General features: G+C 48.1%; 1 protein-coding gene across 7 annotated transcripts in view; it reads left to right on the forward strand.

Moving 5' to 3' along the window:
* Window positions 1-3,145: 3,145 nt before the first annotated feature.
* Window positions 3,146-12,394, forward strand: part of ATL2 (atlastin GTPase 2) — a 41,237-nt gene continuing 31,988 nt past the window's right edge. The window contains exons 1-2 of one of the 7 annotated variants that reach the window (XM_032103442.1): window positions 3,146-3,233; window positions 3,698-3,896. In XM_032103442.1, coding sequence (XP_031959333.1) covers window positions 3,767-3,896 — 130 coding nt within the window. In that variant the 5' untranslated portion in view covers window positions 3,146-3,233; window positions 3,698-3,766. Of the gene's footprint in view, window positions 3,244-3,267; window positions 3,897-5,852; window positions 5,878-6,599; window positions 6,695-12,394 lie in introns of those variants that run through there. The other 6 variants (XM_032103443.1, XM_032103444.1, XM_032103446.1 and 3 more) reach the window with 6 other exon arrangements.

Genomic DNA, 12,394 nt, shown 5'->3' on the forward strand with positions numbered 1-12,394 from the left:
GATGCTGATCTCAGCCCCACCCTCTGGGTTCTGCTAAAACTTGGTTTCTCGTTTCATTGCAATTTTTCCGTGCTGCAAGTTCCCTGCTCAAACGTATGCAAAAATTCGTGGAGGAAGACTACAGTTTTTCAACAGTATATTCTAGATTTTATTGAGAAGAGATGAAATGTAATTAAATTTGCATGTTAATCCAACCAGATTAAATGGCACATTCTACTTTGTGTCCTTAGCTTGGCCCAGGGGCCAGACTGAACCTACAAACACAGACCACAGAACTGGTCTTGCCCTTCGTGTCTAGACTCAGGCCCAGACTTCGCTTCAGTACCTGAGACTGGATCCAGACAGTTTCATTGGGGTGTTAAGGATCACAACCCAGATCCAGGCCTGATTGGGAGCACAGGAGTGATCCCAGCCCTGAAGGGTGCTGCTGCCCCAGGTACCCTCTCATAAGCCCATGGTGCTGGTGGGGGAAGCTCAGGTCCCCGCCTCACCCGGGTTTCCAGGGTGCTGCCATCACTGGGTCTCATGCCAGCTCCTGCTGGCAGCTACCCTGTCTTTGAGGTACCCAAGTCCTTGGCAAGGCAGCCTGTGCTAGTCCAAAGCTTCTCCTGAGCTGGGTACGGTGAGCTGTGACCATGTGGCTAAACGACATCCAAACCCATCCTACCCTGATAGAGCCATGGGCTAATGCAGCCTCATCCAAGGGTGTGTGCGTGACCTTGCATTGGAGGGATTTGCCTTCCAGAAAAGGACAATGAGAGCTGCAGGTCAGATTCTACTGTGGGAATTCCACAGAATTCTCTTAAGCACAACTCATCTCTATGCAGCTAGTCTGGACTTGCATGGAAAACAAGCATGTTTAACAAGCATGAATAAACCACCTACTTCCTCGTGAGGACCTGTAAGCCTCACCCAGCAAGCCAGTCATGTAGCTGCAAAGGATGCAAATAAACTCTGCTGTGTAATTAGCACCCCTTGTATGCCAGGGAAATCATTCCTAACCCCACATGCAACCAGAAGCCAGGCCTGCCTGCACGGGGCTCAATTCCAAACACCCTCCCCAGGTTTAAAGCTGTGCTGCTTCCCTCAAATCAGGATCATGTGGTGATGCTTTGCTCCATATGGGAGGAGCTGGCTTGCGATGTGAGAGATCAGTTATGCTGCAAGGACAAATATCCTCTTCTAAAAGCCACAGCCAGTGCTGATAGGAGTGTTTGCTGGTAAATACCTGCAGCACATTAAGCTAAACCAGTCTGATTTTGTTACATTAAAGAATGAAATGTCTATGCAGCGTTTTTCCTTGTGAGACTCCGAACTGTCACTGAAGCCTCTGTGGTGGTGGAGTACTTTCCATCCCAACTTGTCCCTGGTAGCCTGATTTTTGCATGCTGCACCATGCAGACAAAGCACTGGTAGTACAGGCTGAAGCGCAGTCACTGATCATATGGGGACTTCTCCTCCCTTGAGCCCTGCTGTTTGTACCAGAAAAGCAGATACAGCTCTTGGAGGGAGCTGTGGGGCTTCAGGGGCTGGTGTGATTATCTCTGCAAGACATTTGATGTGTGTCACCATGACAGCTGGAGCAATTCTTCTTTTTCTAGGACAAGTGGTTTGGAAGATAGAGTCTGGGGGTGCGGGTGGGAAAGCTCTTTCTCTGTGGTGGCCTCGATGACCTAAAGGGCCATTTGGAAATGATACCAAGGGGATCAAAACCCGAGAGGTGCTTCTCATTTTTAGAGATGCAGAGCGGGCAGTAGGTGGGTGAGCAGAGCTGGCCTCCAGGTGAGACTGGAAGCAACGTGGTGGCTGTGGACAGGGGCATCTCTGCCGTGGGGCAGCCCTGGGATTTGCAAGCATGCTGGCACTCCAAGCAGCACTGCAGCCTTCACAGGAGTCAGTATCTAACCCAGACTTTAAAAGCGGCCTCATCTTGTGCTGTTGCATAAGAGTGAGATGGTAATCACATCGTGTTTATACAGACTGAAATGATAGGGCTCCGCTTGAGCAAATGCTTGCATTGAAAGCTTCAGCTGGCTACGGAGCTTCGTTTTCGGGAGCAGAAGAAAACCACTTAGCCATTTAATCCTTTGAAGACTTCAGTCACCCTGATAAGATGTAGACAGGGCAGGACAAGGGAGATGGGTTCCATGTGCCCCTGCAAGACTGTCGCCTCCCTAGGCAGGCTGCGTCCCACCACCCCAGAGAACCCCTGTAACACGTACCACACAGGCCAGCGTGGCTCCTGAGCCTGCCCACTGCCCTTTCCCCGGCTGTGACACAGTCCCTCGATTTAAACCCTTAATCCTGGGAAGATTGTGCAATAACTCCTTCAGGCTGAAAACGGATTATGCCCGTTTCAAAGGTATTTGGCACTCTGGCTACACCGGGAGAGCCCAATCAACCGGCCCAACCTCTCCTGCAAGTGCACCTGCAGGCAGTTCTTGCAGCTGGTGCCTAGCAACTTGCTCTGAGCTGCTCTCATGGCTAAAATTCAATGTTATTTCAGTGCTCCTCCCCAGAGAAGCAGCTCCTGGGTGAGTATCAGGGAAGAATGAGACATTTCCCACTCAGTTTGCTACAAATTAGTGGTATGGGAGGAGCTGCTTTCTCTTTCTTGAGCACTTGTCCTGCGGCCAGCTAAAAAGGCATCTCCTCTCAGCATGTGGGACAGCTTCAGGTTCAGGAGATTTAGTAAAATGGATTTTTCCTCCTCCTTCACAACTTGTTTTCTGCTCCCAAATGCCTCTGCTTTCTTGGAGTTCACTGCAGAAGAACAACCAGGCTTGGATTCATACCGTGTCTCACCTTGGCTTTTCTTGTGTGAGCCCCAGGTTATGCAAACACTCGCAGGTAGCTACAAGCTCGGGGCTGTGCTGAGCACTCTCTAATGACGCACAGCAACTTTTAGATCCCCTGTATGACAAATGAAGACAGCCCTGAATATGAGAGAGATGCCCTTGGGAAATGTGAAGCACCAGAAAAAAATGCATATGAAACCAAGATTACCTGTTTACAGGGCTGAGATCTTTGCCGAGGTGGTGAGGCAAACATCAACCAACCTGGGCAGGACCGAGCAGCGTGTTCCTGTATGTCGGCAGGGCACAGGAATGGGTGCTGGGAGGAGGGAGCCAACGGGAGGATCCAGCTGCAGAGTGGGCAGGGGCTCAGGGAGCAGCACATCTTCCAGGGCCAGCTGGCACTGAGCAGAGGGAGGAGCGTTCCAGCTGGAAGAGGTGGGAAGCTGTGAGTAGATGAAGTCCATGAGTAGTAGGGCTGTGGTACTGCAGCCTGGGTGTCTTTTAGAAAAAAGCAAGACAAAGTGCCTTACAGGGCTTTTCCAAACTCTGGGAGGGCACGTGTTTGCCTCTGGGAGCAAGGCCGAGATCCAGACGGATTTCCCAGAGGGAATCTGTTAAGACCTCTCAGACTTGCCTTAGTGACACAGCTCCCTTGGTGGTGTCTGGTGGGAGGGCAGCTGACCACTGCCTGCCCTGGCTGTTCCCAGTGCTAGTGCTGGTTCACCACTGCAGAGCTGGCCTCTCCTCGCTTCCCCAGTCTTATTCCTTGGGAAGCCCTGGGTGGTCCTAGCAACTGCAGCCAGAGGGTTGGAGGTGCCTTATTGCTGCAGACAGGGTGGGTTTCAGAAGAGCCACCTTTATCTCACAGCTGTCTGACCTCAGCTCCTGACTGCCTGCAGCACTGCACAATCTGGAAGAAGGAGTGGGAATCACCTGGTCACTAGTTTGGACTCCACAGCCTGAACCAGATGAGGAAAGAGGTTGGTAAGCGCAGAAGCACCAACGGAGATGTCTCCAGCTTATCCCAGGACCCTCAGCCCTCCAAGGTGGGACATGGCTCTGTTCCCCAGCCCAGGAGTGGTGCTCAGCGTGCTTCAGGTAGGTGTTTGGCTTAAGGATTTGTCATCATACAGATCATCTTAAACAAATCCAACTGTATTGCACAGGTTAGCTGATGGGGATAGAGAAACACTTTATACAGAAAGACATAAAGAACCCAAGTCTGATTCAGCCTTTCCTAGTGTCCAGTGGGTGCCTCTGCCTGCATGAGTCAGGAACTGGCCAGTCCCCTGCCATGCTGTGGTGCCCGAAGACCAGGAGACATTGTGGTGGCTGTTTCCCTTCCAGCTGCAGGAAGGGACAGCTCTCCAAGCTGCCTTTGGCTCATTGCATGGGTGACACTGGTGCTGTTGACTGGCCCAGAGTGGGTTTGGGACAAGCTTGGGACAGCAGACTTTTTAGAGCAGCATGGCCAAATCCAGGAGAAGATGCTGTCCGTAGTACAAAACTGTGACTTTGGTGGCTGAGGGGACTACTGGCCCAGCCTGCGCTTGCGGGTCAGACGTGTCCTTCTGCTCCAGCAATCGCTTCCCACCACAGCCTGCCTGTGATTTGCACAGTTGTTCCCAAGCTACTTCCAGGCCAAATCCACAGCCAGTTTAAGCAGTTTCAATCCTAATTCCTTTCCTAGCCTGGCTCAGATGAATATAGCTTGGATTGTGGTGGAGATGGGGACCTTTGCAACCAGGAGAAGACATGTTGATAGCAAAACCCTCAGCTCAGAAAATGTCTTCTTCCTTCCTGCAAACATAAGGGGACAGAATTAAGGCTGAGCTTTCTGACCTCCAAGTTCTCGACTTCTGCTCTCACGTTACAGCAGCAGCAAATCCTGTCGCATGAAGCAGAAATCTATCTGTCTGAACACGCACTATTTACTCTTCTCTGCATAAACTGTTCCAGACTTGACCAGGAACAAAGCAGAATTAGGAAACTTCTTTAATATTGTGGCGTTTTCCCCCCTGTTTTTTTTAGATTTCATATTGAGCTACTGAATCTTAAATTTGCCAGCTAACAGTGTTTCTAGCTTTCAATGTGTTTTACTTCAAGCTATTTCCCTTTGCCTGATTGCCTGAAATATCTCTGAAATACCACTGCATACAGAGTGTGCTCTGCCTTCTTTCTGATGGAAAGAAAATTTTCCTTGGCTTGGTATGAGGTTAGAAGGACAAGCAATGGCCCACTCATTTTCACCAAATAAGTAGAGGATATTAAAACTGCAAAAGGCCAATGGCAACATTTTTAGGTTTTTTTCTAGCATTTATATGGACGCTTTTGTACTAAGGGGTTGAATCCTGCTTCCATTTATGCTGATGTAAATCTAGAATAATTAAGTTCTTTTACAGAACTGCTTATTTTATTAATCCAAGTGTCATAACTAGAATTGAATATATGATAGTAGTTTGATTGTTGTATCCTTCTGCAGTTCTCACTTGCTGTGATTACAGCATCTTTTAGATATTTTAATCTCTTTTTCATGTGTTGTAGATGTTAAACTTTCTGACACAAGGGCTGTCAGTGTAAGCACAGCAGGAGGTATCATGAGCCCCTATGTTAGGAAACCCCTTAGGCGCTACTTCAATAGGAAAGGGTGGAAAGCAATGTTTGGAAAGCAGTTTTAGGTGCTTCCATGATAGTTAGTTGGTTTTGACTTTGAAAATCTCTTCTAAGCTTTCCCTCCACCTCTGTTTTGGGAGAACCGAACTCTGTTTGCTTTTAAGATTGCTGTCACTCACAAGCTGCCTCTCCAGGACCAAATAAGTTAGCACAGCTAAAGACTGAGAAAAATGGTTTCTACAGAGAGCATTGCCACAGTGAGGTGGGGTTTTGCAAACCTGTTGCTCACTTCACATGACGATTTATTGGACATTGTGTTCTTCTAACAAGTGACAAGGTCATAGTGACCAATTTGCTTGTGGAGGTTTACACAACCTTTAGCCATAGGAGACCTCACAGACTTAAAAACTCCGTGCAGTAAGGGCAGCTCGCTTTCACAGCTGGCCTTTTAAAAGCATGAAGCAAGGTCAGTTCGGGTTGAGAGGAACAAGACTCCTGCAAACCCCAGAACCTGCAGGAATGTTTGGTTCCTTGGAAACTTGTATGGCTTGTTCTCATTGAGAGCTGTCCTCCTGCGTGTTTCCAGCCCGAGTGCAGCAGCACTGCTACAGTGAGGAGTGCGGAGCTGGGGTTACGGCTGGAAATGCAGAGCGGTCCGGTCGCTCTCCTGGCTGCCCCCAGGGCCCAGCAGAGGTGGAAATGGGACGCGAGGGCCCAGCAGGATGAGGGTGGAGGTGGACAGCAGCACACGGGTGACGGTCCGGCTGTGCGCTCCACATCAGCGAGCTGCGCCGGCTGCTGCGGCCGAGGGCGTGAGGGATCCCGGAGGGATGCGCAGCCTGAGGAGGTGTTTTGTGTAGCTTGGGGGCTCCTCACCCTGTGCCTCGCTGGAGCCTCTCTGCTCCATCTCAGCGTGACGCGGGGTGCGGGGCCCTGAGGGAGGCACCCACCCACAGCTCAGCCCGGGGGCCGGGCTGAGCCGGGCAGCTGTGTGTGTGTTTGTTTGTCTGTGTGTGTACGCGTCTCTGTGTGTGTCTCTCTCTCCCAGCCCCGCGTTGCCCTCACGCCTCCCGGCCCCTCAGCGCTCCCCCCTCCCGCTGGTGCCCTCGGGGGCTCCGGCCCCGCCCCTCGCGAGGCCCCGCCCCGCGCGCCGCCGGCGGGCGATAAAGGTCTCGCGGCGGAGCTCTGACGTCACGGGGAGTTAATTTTAAACCCGGACAAGATGGCGGCGAGGGACGCGGCGCGGCGCGCGGGCCCGGCCCGCCACCGGCCCGCCCCGGCAGGTAACGCGGCCCAGGGGCGGCGGCGGCGGTACCGGGGGCGGCGGCGGGGCTGAGCCCGCGGGGTCGGCCCGGAGCGCAGGGCTGGGTGGCCCAGCGACGCCGGGCGGCGCCGGGGGAAAGGCCCCCGTGTCTCCCCCCTCCTCAAAATGGCGTGGGCGACCGCCCGCCCCCGAGCGGCGTCGGGGAAACCGCGGCGACGGCCCCTGCGCCTGGCCCGCGGTCGCTCCCCGGCGGGGTGACCCCGCTTTCCCCGCGCTGCGGCCGGGGCCTCCCCCGCTGCAGTCGGCGGCCCGTGCCGGAGCAGGGGCGGCCCGGGGGCCACTGTCGGTGACCTTATTCCCCGCTGCGGTGCGGCCGGGCCTCACCGTGTGTGCCTCACCCCCGTGAGGAGCGGGGGGCACTAGCGTTGCACAGTGCCGGGACCGGAGCCAGATAGCCCGGAGGGCGCCGACTTTCCCGGGGCCGAGTTGGCTGGCGGAGGGAGCAGCCCCGGGCAGCTCGGGGAAGGAGGGGACTGAGCTGTGTCGGCCCGTCCCCCCCATGGAGCTGGTGCGTTCCGCTGTCAGCGCTGCTCTTGCCTGTAATCTGTCCCCTGGTGGGGATGGGACATGGCTTTGGCTGGGTGTTCAGCCTCGGGTGTGCTGGAGTCTGCGCAGTGTGTTTTTTAAAGTGTGGGTATTCCTCAAGAACGGCTTAAAAGCTGGGTGCTCGTAGCAGTGTCTCTGCCGTACGCTTGGCGAGGGGGCACCTGGGACTTGTGAGGGTTGTACTGACTAGAGCTCTGAGTTGGATCATGTGAGGTTTTTAGCACTGCACTGGAACACTGAACTGTTTGGACATCTTTGTTGTGTAACTCTCACTTAATTTGGAAGCAGAACGATTGGACTGGGCACAATTAAATAAAACCTATCAGATGCTGTGTGCCACGATTGGTTTCAATTGCTTGATTTGCAAGCCAGCTAGAGACAGGGAAATCTAGCTGCACTATAAACTGGGAGATATGGAGTGACAACTCACCTGGCTTGATTTACAGGGAGGAGAAGGCAGTGCTTCTGAGCATCAGGAAAAGTTTGAATGTGTTTGCCAGCACTGCAATTTGAATAATTTAAAAGAGCCCAGAGATTGAAACTGAGGCTATGATACTGCTTTACTGCTCAAGGACTGATTTCTCTCCCTCCCAGTGCTGCTCAGTTTTCTTTGATTTCAGTTTTCTGTGGTTTTTGCCACCGTGTCGTTTAGTAATCTCAAAGCATTAGATTAGTGCATCGTTTTCTCAAGGTCATAAAAGTGCCAGCACACCTGTAATAAGTGGCCTGTAATTAGCTGTGTCATCATTAGCAGTGGAAACATGCACATGTCACTCTTGGTTGCTTATGAACTTTAGTCACGGAACAACTTAGGTGATCGGGTCTGCATGTACAGCTATGGATGATCTGTGCAGAAGGGCTTTCTGTACAGTGAAATAAAGCAGAGTGATAGGTTGGAGTAGTTACAAGAGCAGCAGTGTAACAGGAGAGACCTGTAACTCCTCCTGTACCATTACTGAGTGTTGCTTAACAGCTGTTACGTTCTAGCTTACCCTAAAATCAATAATCGTGTTACAGCACCTGCTCAAATAATAGCAATAGCTCTTTGTTTTTTTGGTTGGAATTATTTTGGAAGCAGTGAGTGGAGTTGAGGAAGGCTGTATTCTTTCCTTTTCACGTTCACTTGCCTGCAACTTAAAAGCATTTCTGAATTAGTTCTAGCACAGAACACTTTAACTTGAATTGTTGTAAAAGCATTGTTTTAAACATGACAATCTGTCCTTGTTTAGGAGGCCAGGCAGCTCTTGTTCATGTTGGATGGACAGGAATGCTTGAGCCACGTCTTGCAAGAGTCCTGATACTTCTTAGGCACCTTGTGTCAACTGCAGTCCCTGTGGTTTGCTTAAATATCAGTGATTAATATTTGCTTACTGACTGTACTAATAAAGTAGCACTGACCGGAGTGAGGTACTGTGATAGATGAGGGATTGTTTTCTCTTCCTGCCCTAATAATAACAGGGACACTACCTCATGCTGGCCAGCCTGGGTAGGAGCAGGTCTGTCAGGGGGAGAAGGGCTGGGGATTTTCCTCCAGTGTAATAGAAGAGCACTTATCTCCTGGTGGCAGTGTCACACCCTCCCCAACTTTGAGTTTACCTGGCTTCCAAACCAGATGTCATAAGCAGATGGAAATGCAGGTATCAATTCCATGTCCTTGTTGGGTTGGTAGTGAACCACCAGCACCAGCATGATCGCAGGCTTCACTTCAGCACTGTAATAAACGCAGTTTTAACTTTGTGCCTGTTGTTAGTAGATCGTTGTGCGTCTTATCACAGCCCATGGAAGTTTCAAGGGCATTCGTAAGGAAAACTACCAATATTCACTCAGATGTCACCTTGCATAAGTCAGGTTTGAAGTTGCTTCTGTTCTTACATTGTGGTTATGAACAGACCCCATCCCTGGGATGATTTTTGATATTCATGGCAGTCTTTGAATGGGATGTTTTAAACTTTAAAATCAGGTGGAGTTGTTGCCTTGTTTTTTAATTTACTTAATTTCTTTTTCTACTGTTGCTGCATGCTGTGCCTACAATGTGATCTGCAAGCTTCCTGAGTGCATTTTTTCAACTTTTTGCTAAGGGCTGCATTTACTTCTTAAACTTACTATACCGGTTGTTAGTATTTTAGGTTTTGTCTTTAACCTCAACTATCTAAGGTGAACAAGGCATAAAAAATATTTTCCAAGTTTCTGCATAGGCAGATATGCTGTATTTGCCATTGGTCAACAACTGAAAAAATTCAGAAATACTTACATATGGTGGTTCTTTAGACTTTACTCTTGCTGAAGCATGACTGGGTTTCTTTTTTAAAAACATTTTCAGCAACCTGAACTTCCTGAGATGTCCTGGAGGAAAGATAGAAGTAGCTTTCCTTGTTTTTGGAAGGTTGTTCTTGATATGATACAAAGAATTATTATCTCATCCTGTAGCTGATTTTAAGGTCACGGTGCTGTGTAGGGAGTTGATTTACGTGAATACACTTCTGAGGTTGGGATTTGTGTCTGAAAAACCAGAACAAGCAAATGAGCAAGTTTGAGATATATGTGAAAAGACTGCTCAGATTGATGTCTGCTGTTTCAGTTAGCTGCAAAGAAATGACTGATAAGAAATAAGTGATGTCTTTTAGGATAAGGATTATAATCAAGGCATTTTTAGGAGCAAATTAATGCGTAATAGGAACTTGTGTTCTGCGAGCATTGGTAACTAACTTGCCTGACCTTTAGCTTCTGTTTATTTCTGAAATAATGTATTCTGTGTAGTGTTCATTTCCAGAGAAGCAAGATTTCATGTGTTTGTCAAGCTTTTTTGAAATGCTTTGAATATAAAAGTTGTAAGAACTTTTAAAGTTCCTTCCTTCAACTCCCCAAGCTGGAGGAAGGCATTTAAACTTGAAATTTGAACCACTGCCCGCTTAATCCTGGAGGTAAATCTGAGGAGTTTAGGTATTTGTCTTTTCCCCCACACTGCTATTTCTGATTTGGCTGACTGTATCTCCTGGGACTTGAAGGTAATGCTCATTGTTTTCTGTAGGTGTAGAGATGAGTTACTGGGAGATGTTCTAGAGTGTAAGTTAATGCTACCTGTTGGTGTTTAACTGGAGCTCTTGCTCTGCAGCAAAGCAAGGAGCTCACTGTCCCCCTTTGTGTTTGGTAGGGAGCCCACATCCCTGTTTTAGTGCCAGAATTGTCTCCACAGGATCTGTAAGCATGTGAACAACCTCGTAAAGTTATCTATTCAGTTTGGAATCTGTCACTGAGAATTCCGGCTGCTCCACGGGGTTGTCACTCCCTGAAGTAACAAGACTGGTTTATATCTCATTTTAGTGTGAGAATAGTAGATTTTTGTGCTAAGTGTGATCTTTGAAGCTAAATAAGTATCTCCTTTCATTAACTAAACAGGAAAAAAAAGAAAAGCTACGCTAATTTTATTATGCTTAGTAGCTGGCTTCTCTTTAATGTTGGAAGAACTTAAAGTAGAATGTTTGCCACCAAAGATGGCGCTACTGAGCATCCAAGGCAATCCAGAAGAAGTTACCTGAGTAAATGCAGGTAAGCTGGATATTAGAATTCCTGTTTGATGCCCATTTGATGAACTTACAAGCAGGACTAATAGGATATCAAGTATAAGGTGAAAGAGAAGTCCACTTGGGTCTTTGCAGAAATGATTTATGAAAGACCAGCTTCTTTTAAAAGAATGGCCCTGCTCTTATTTATCATGGAGGAATAGGTAGGAGATCTGGCAAAACTCTAAGACTGCATAAAGTGTCTTTTGGGGAAGGATTTTCTGTTCACAGCTTGGTTACTTGGCCTCCATTTACACCCTGTATGAGAGATATTCTGGTATGCTTTACTGGGAGGGGAGATCTCTCATGTAGTTATTTTTTTCTTGTCCTAAATGTATTTTCAGCTTTGTTTTCAGTGCAGATGATGAGCAAATGGTGGTTGCATTTTCAGCCCTGTATATTGTTGATTTTTGTGTGGCAAGGTGGGGTTTGCTACTGTAGGTCATGGTCAGTTTCTCTTAAAGGAGTGAAATAGAAGCCGAAATGCTGAAGACTTGAACTGATAAGCTGTTGTACAGATTGTAGATGTGGAATGTAGAATGCAATTTCCAGTGAATTGATATTTGAGAGTAGAACTTAATTTACTCTTACGCAGTTGTTGCTCCAGTGCCATCAGAATCAGGTTCCAGTCTGTAGTTAGTGTCAAATTATAATGCATTTATTTTCCCACCATCACCTCAGAGATAAGCATGTTGAATTTACAAGTTCTTATTGGTCTCAGTAAAATATTTGGAATGTCTTTTTGAGCAGTATATTGGATAATGGTTCCAGGATAGCAAGGTGGAGTTTTTTTACTTGGATTGAAAATTACAGAAACTTGTTGGAGAACATGTGTCAACTGCTTTTACTGACGTGTTAGGACTGCTTTCCCTATGTTGTGTATACTTGGAAAAGTTGTTCTCACCTCTTATCTCCTCTAGCAGGGTGGTACTGCTGAGTGGAAGAATAAGTGCAGTTATTTTAGCTGTCTCTTTAAACACAACCCTGTGATACTACTGCCTGCAAACTTGCTGTCTTGTTCCCATCCCCTCCCCTCCTCTACCTCTTCTGCATGAAAGAAAGGATCTTCTGGCTTTTACCCGTAGGTGTTCGTTTACCTTGGTCTGTGTGGTGTGATGTACTTGGGGAGCTGTAAACTTCTGTGAAATAAAAAATTCAGTCTGTCAACCCATTGCCTAATAGGGAAATCATCACAGCCGTGATTTCAGGGGAGGAACAGTCACTTGAAGTATGTGAACTCCTAGGCATGGAGACGGAAGCTTGGCCTCCTTTAATGTATTGCTTAGACATAAAATAATAGTGAAAATGACTGCTGTAGAAAATGAGGTTAAGGTTCTTGATATAATCATTTTTCTTGAAGCAAGAAGCCATCTTGCTTTTAAGAGAATTAAGTTTCTTAAATACTTTGTAATCCTGAGCTAAGGAACTGTTTTTGTCAAGATTTTAAACATTGCCTTGAAGCTGCCCTCAAATCAGTTAACACTTGTCTTTCAGGGAGCAAAGTCTTAAGCTTGTCATTAGGATAGGAAGGAAATGCAGTTCAGATTTCTTAA

Source organism: Corvus moneduloides, chromosome 3 (assembly GCF_009650955.1).
Source record: "Corvus moneduloides isolate bCorMon1 chromosome 3, bCorMon1.pri, whole genome shotgun sequence".
NCBI classification, from domain to species: domain Eukaryota; kingdom Metazoa; phylum Chordata; class Aves; order Passeriformes; family Corvidae; genus Corvus; species Corvus moneduloides.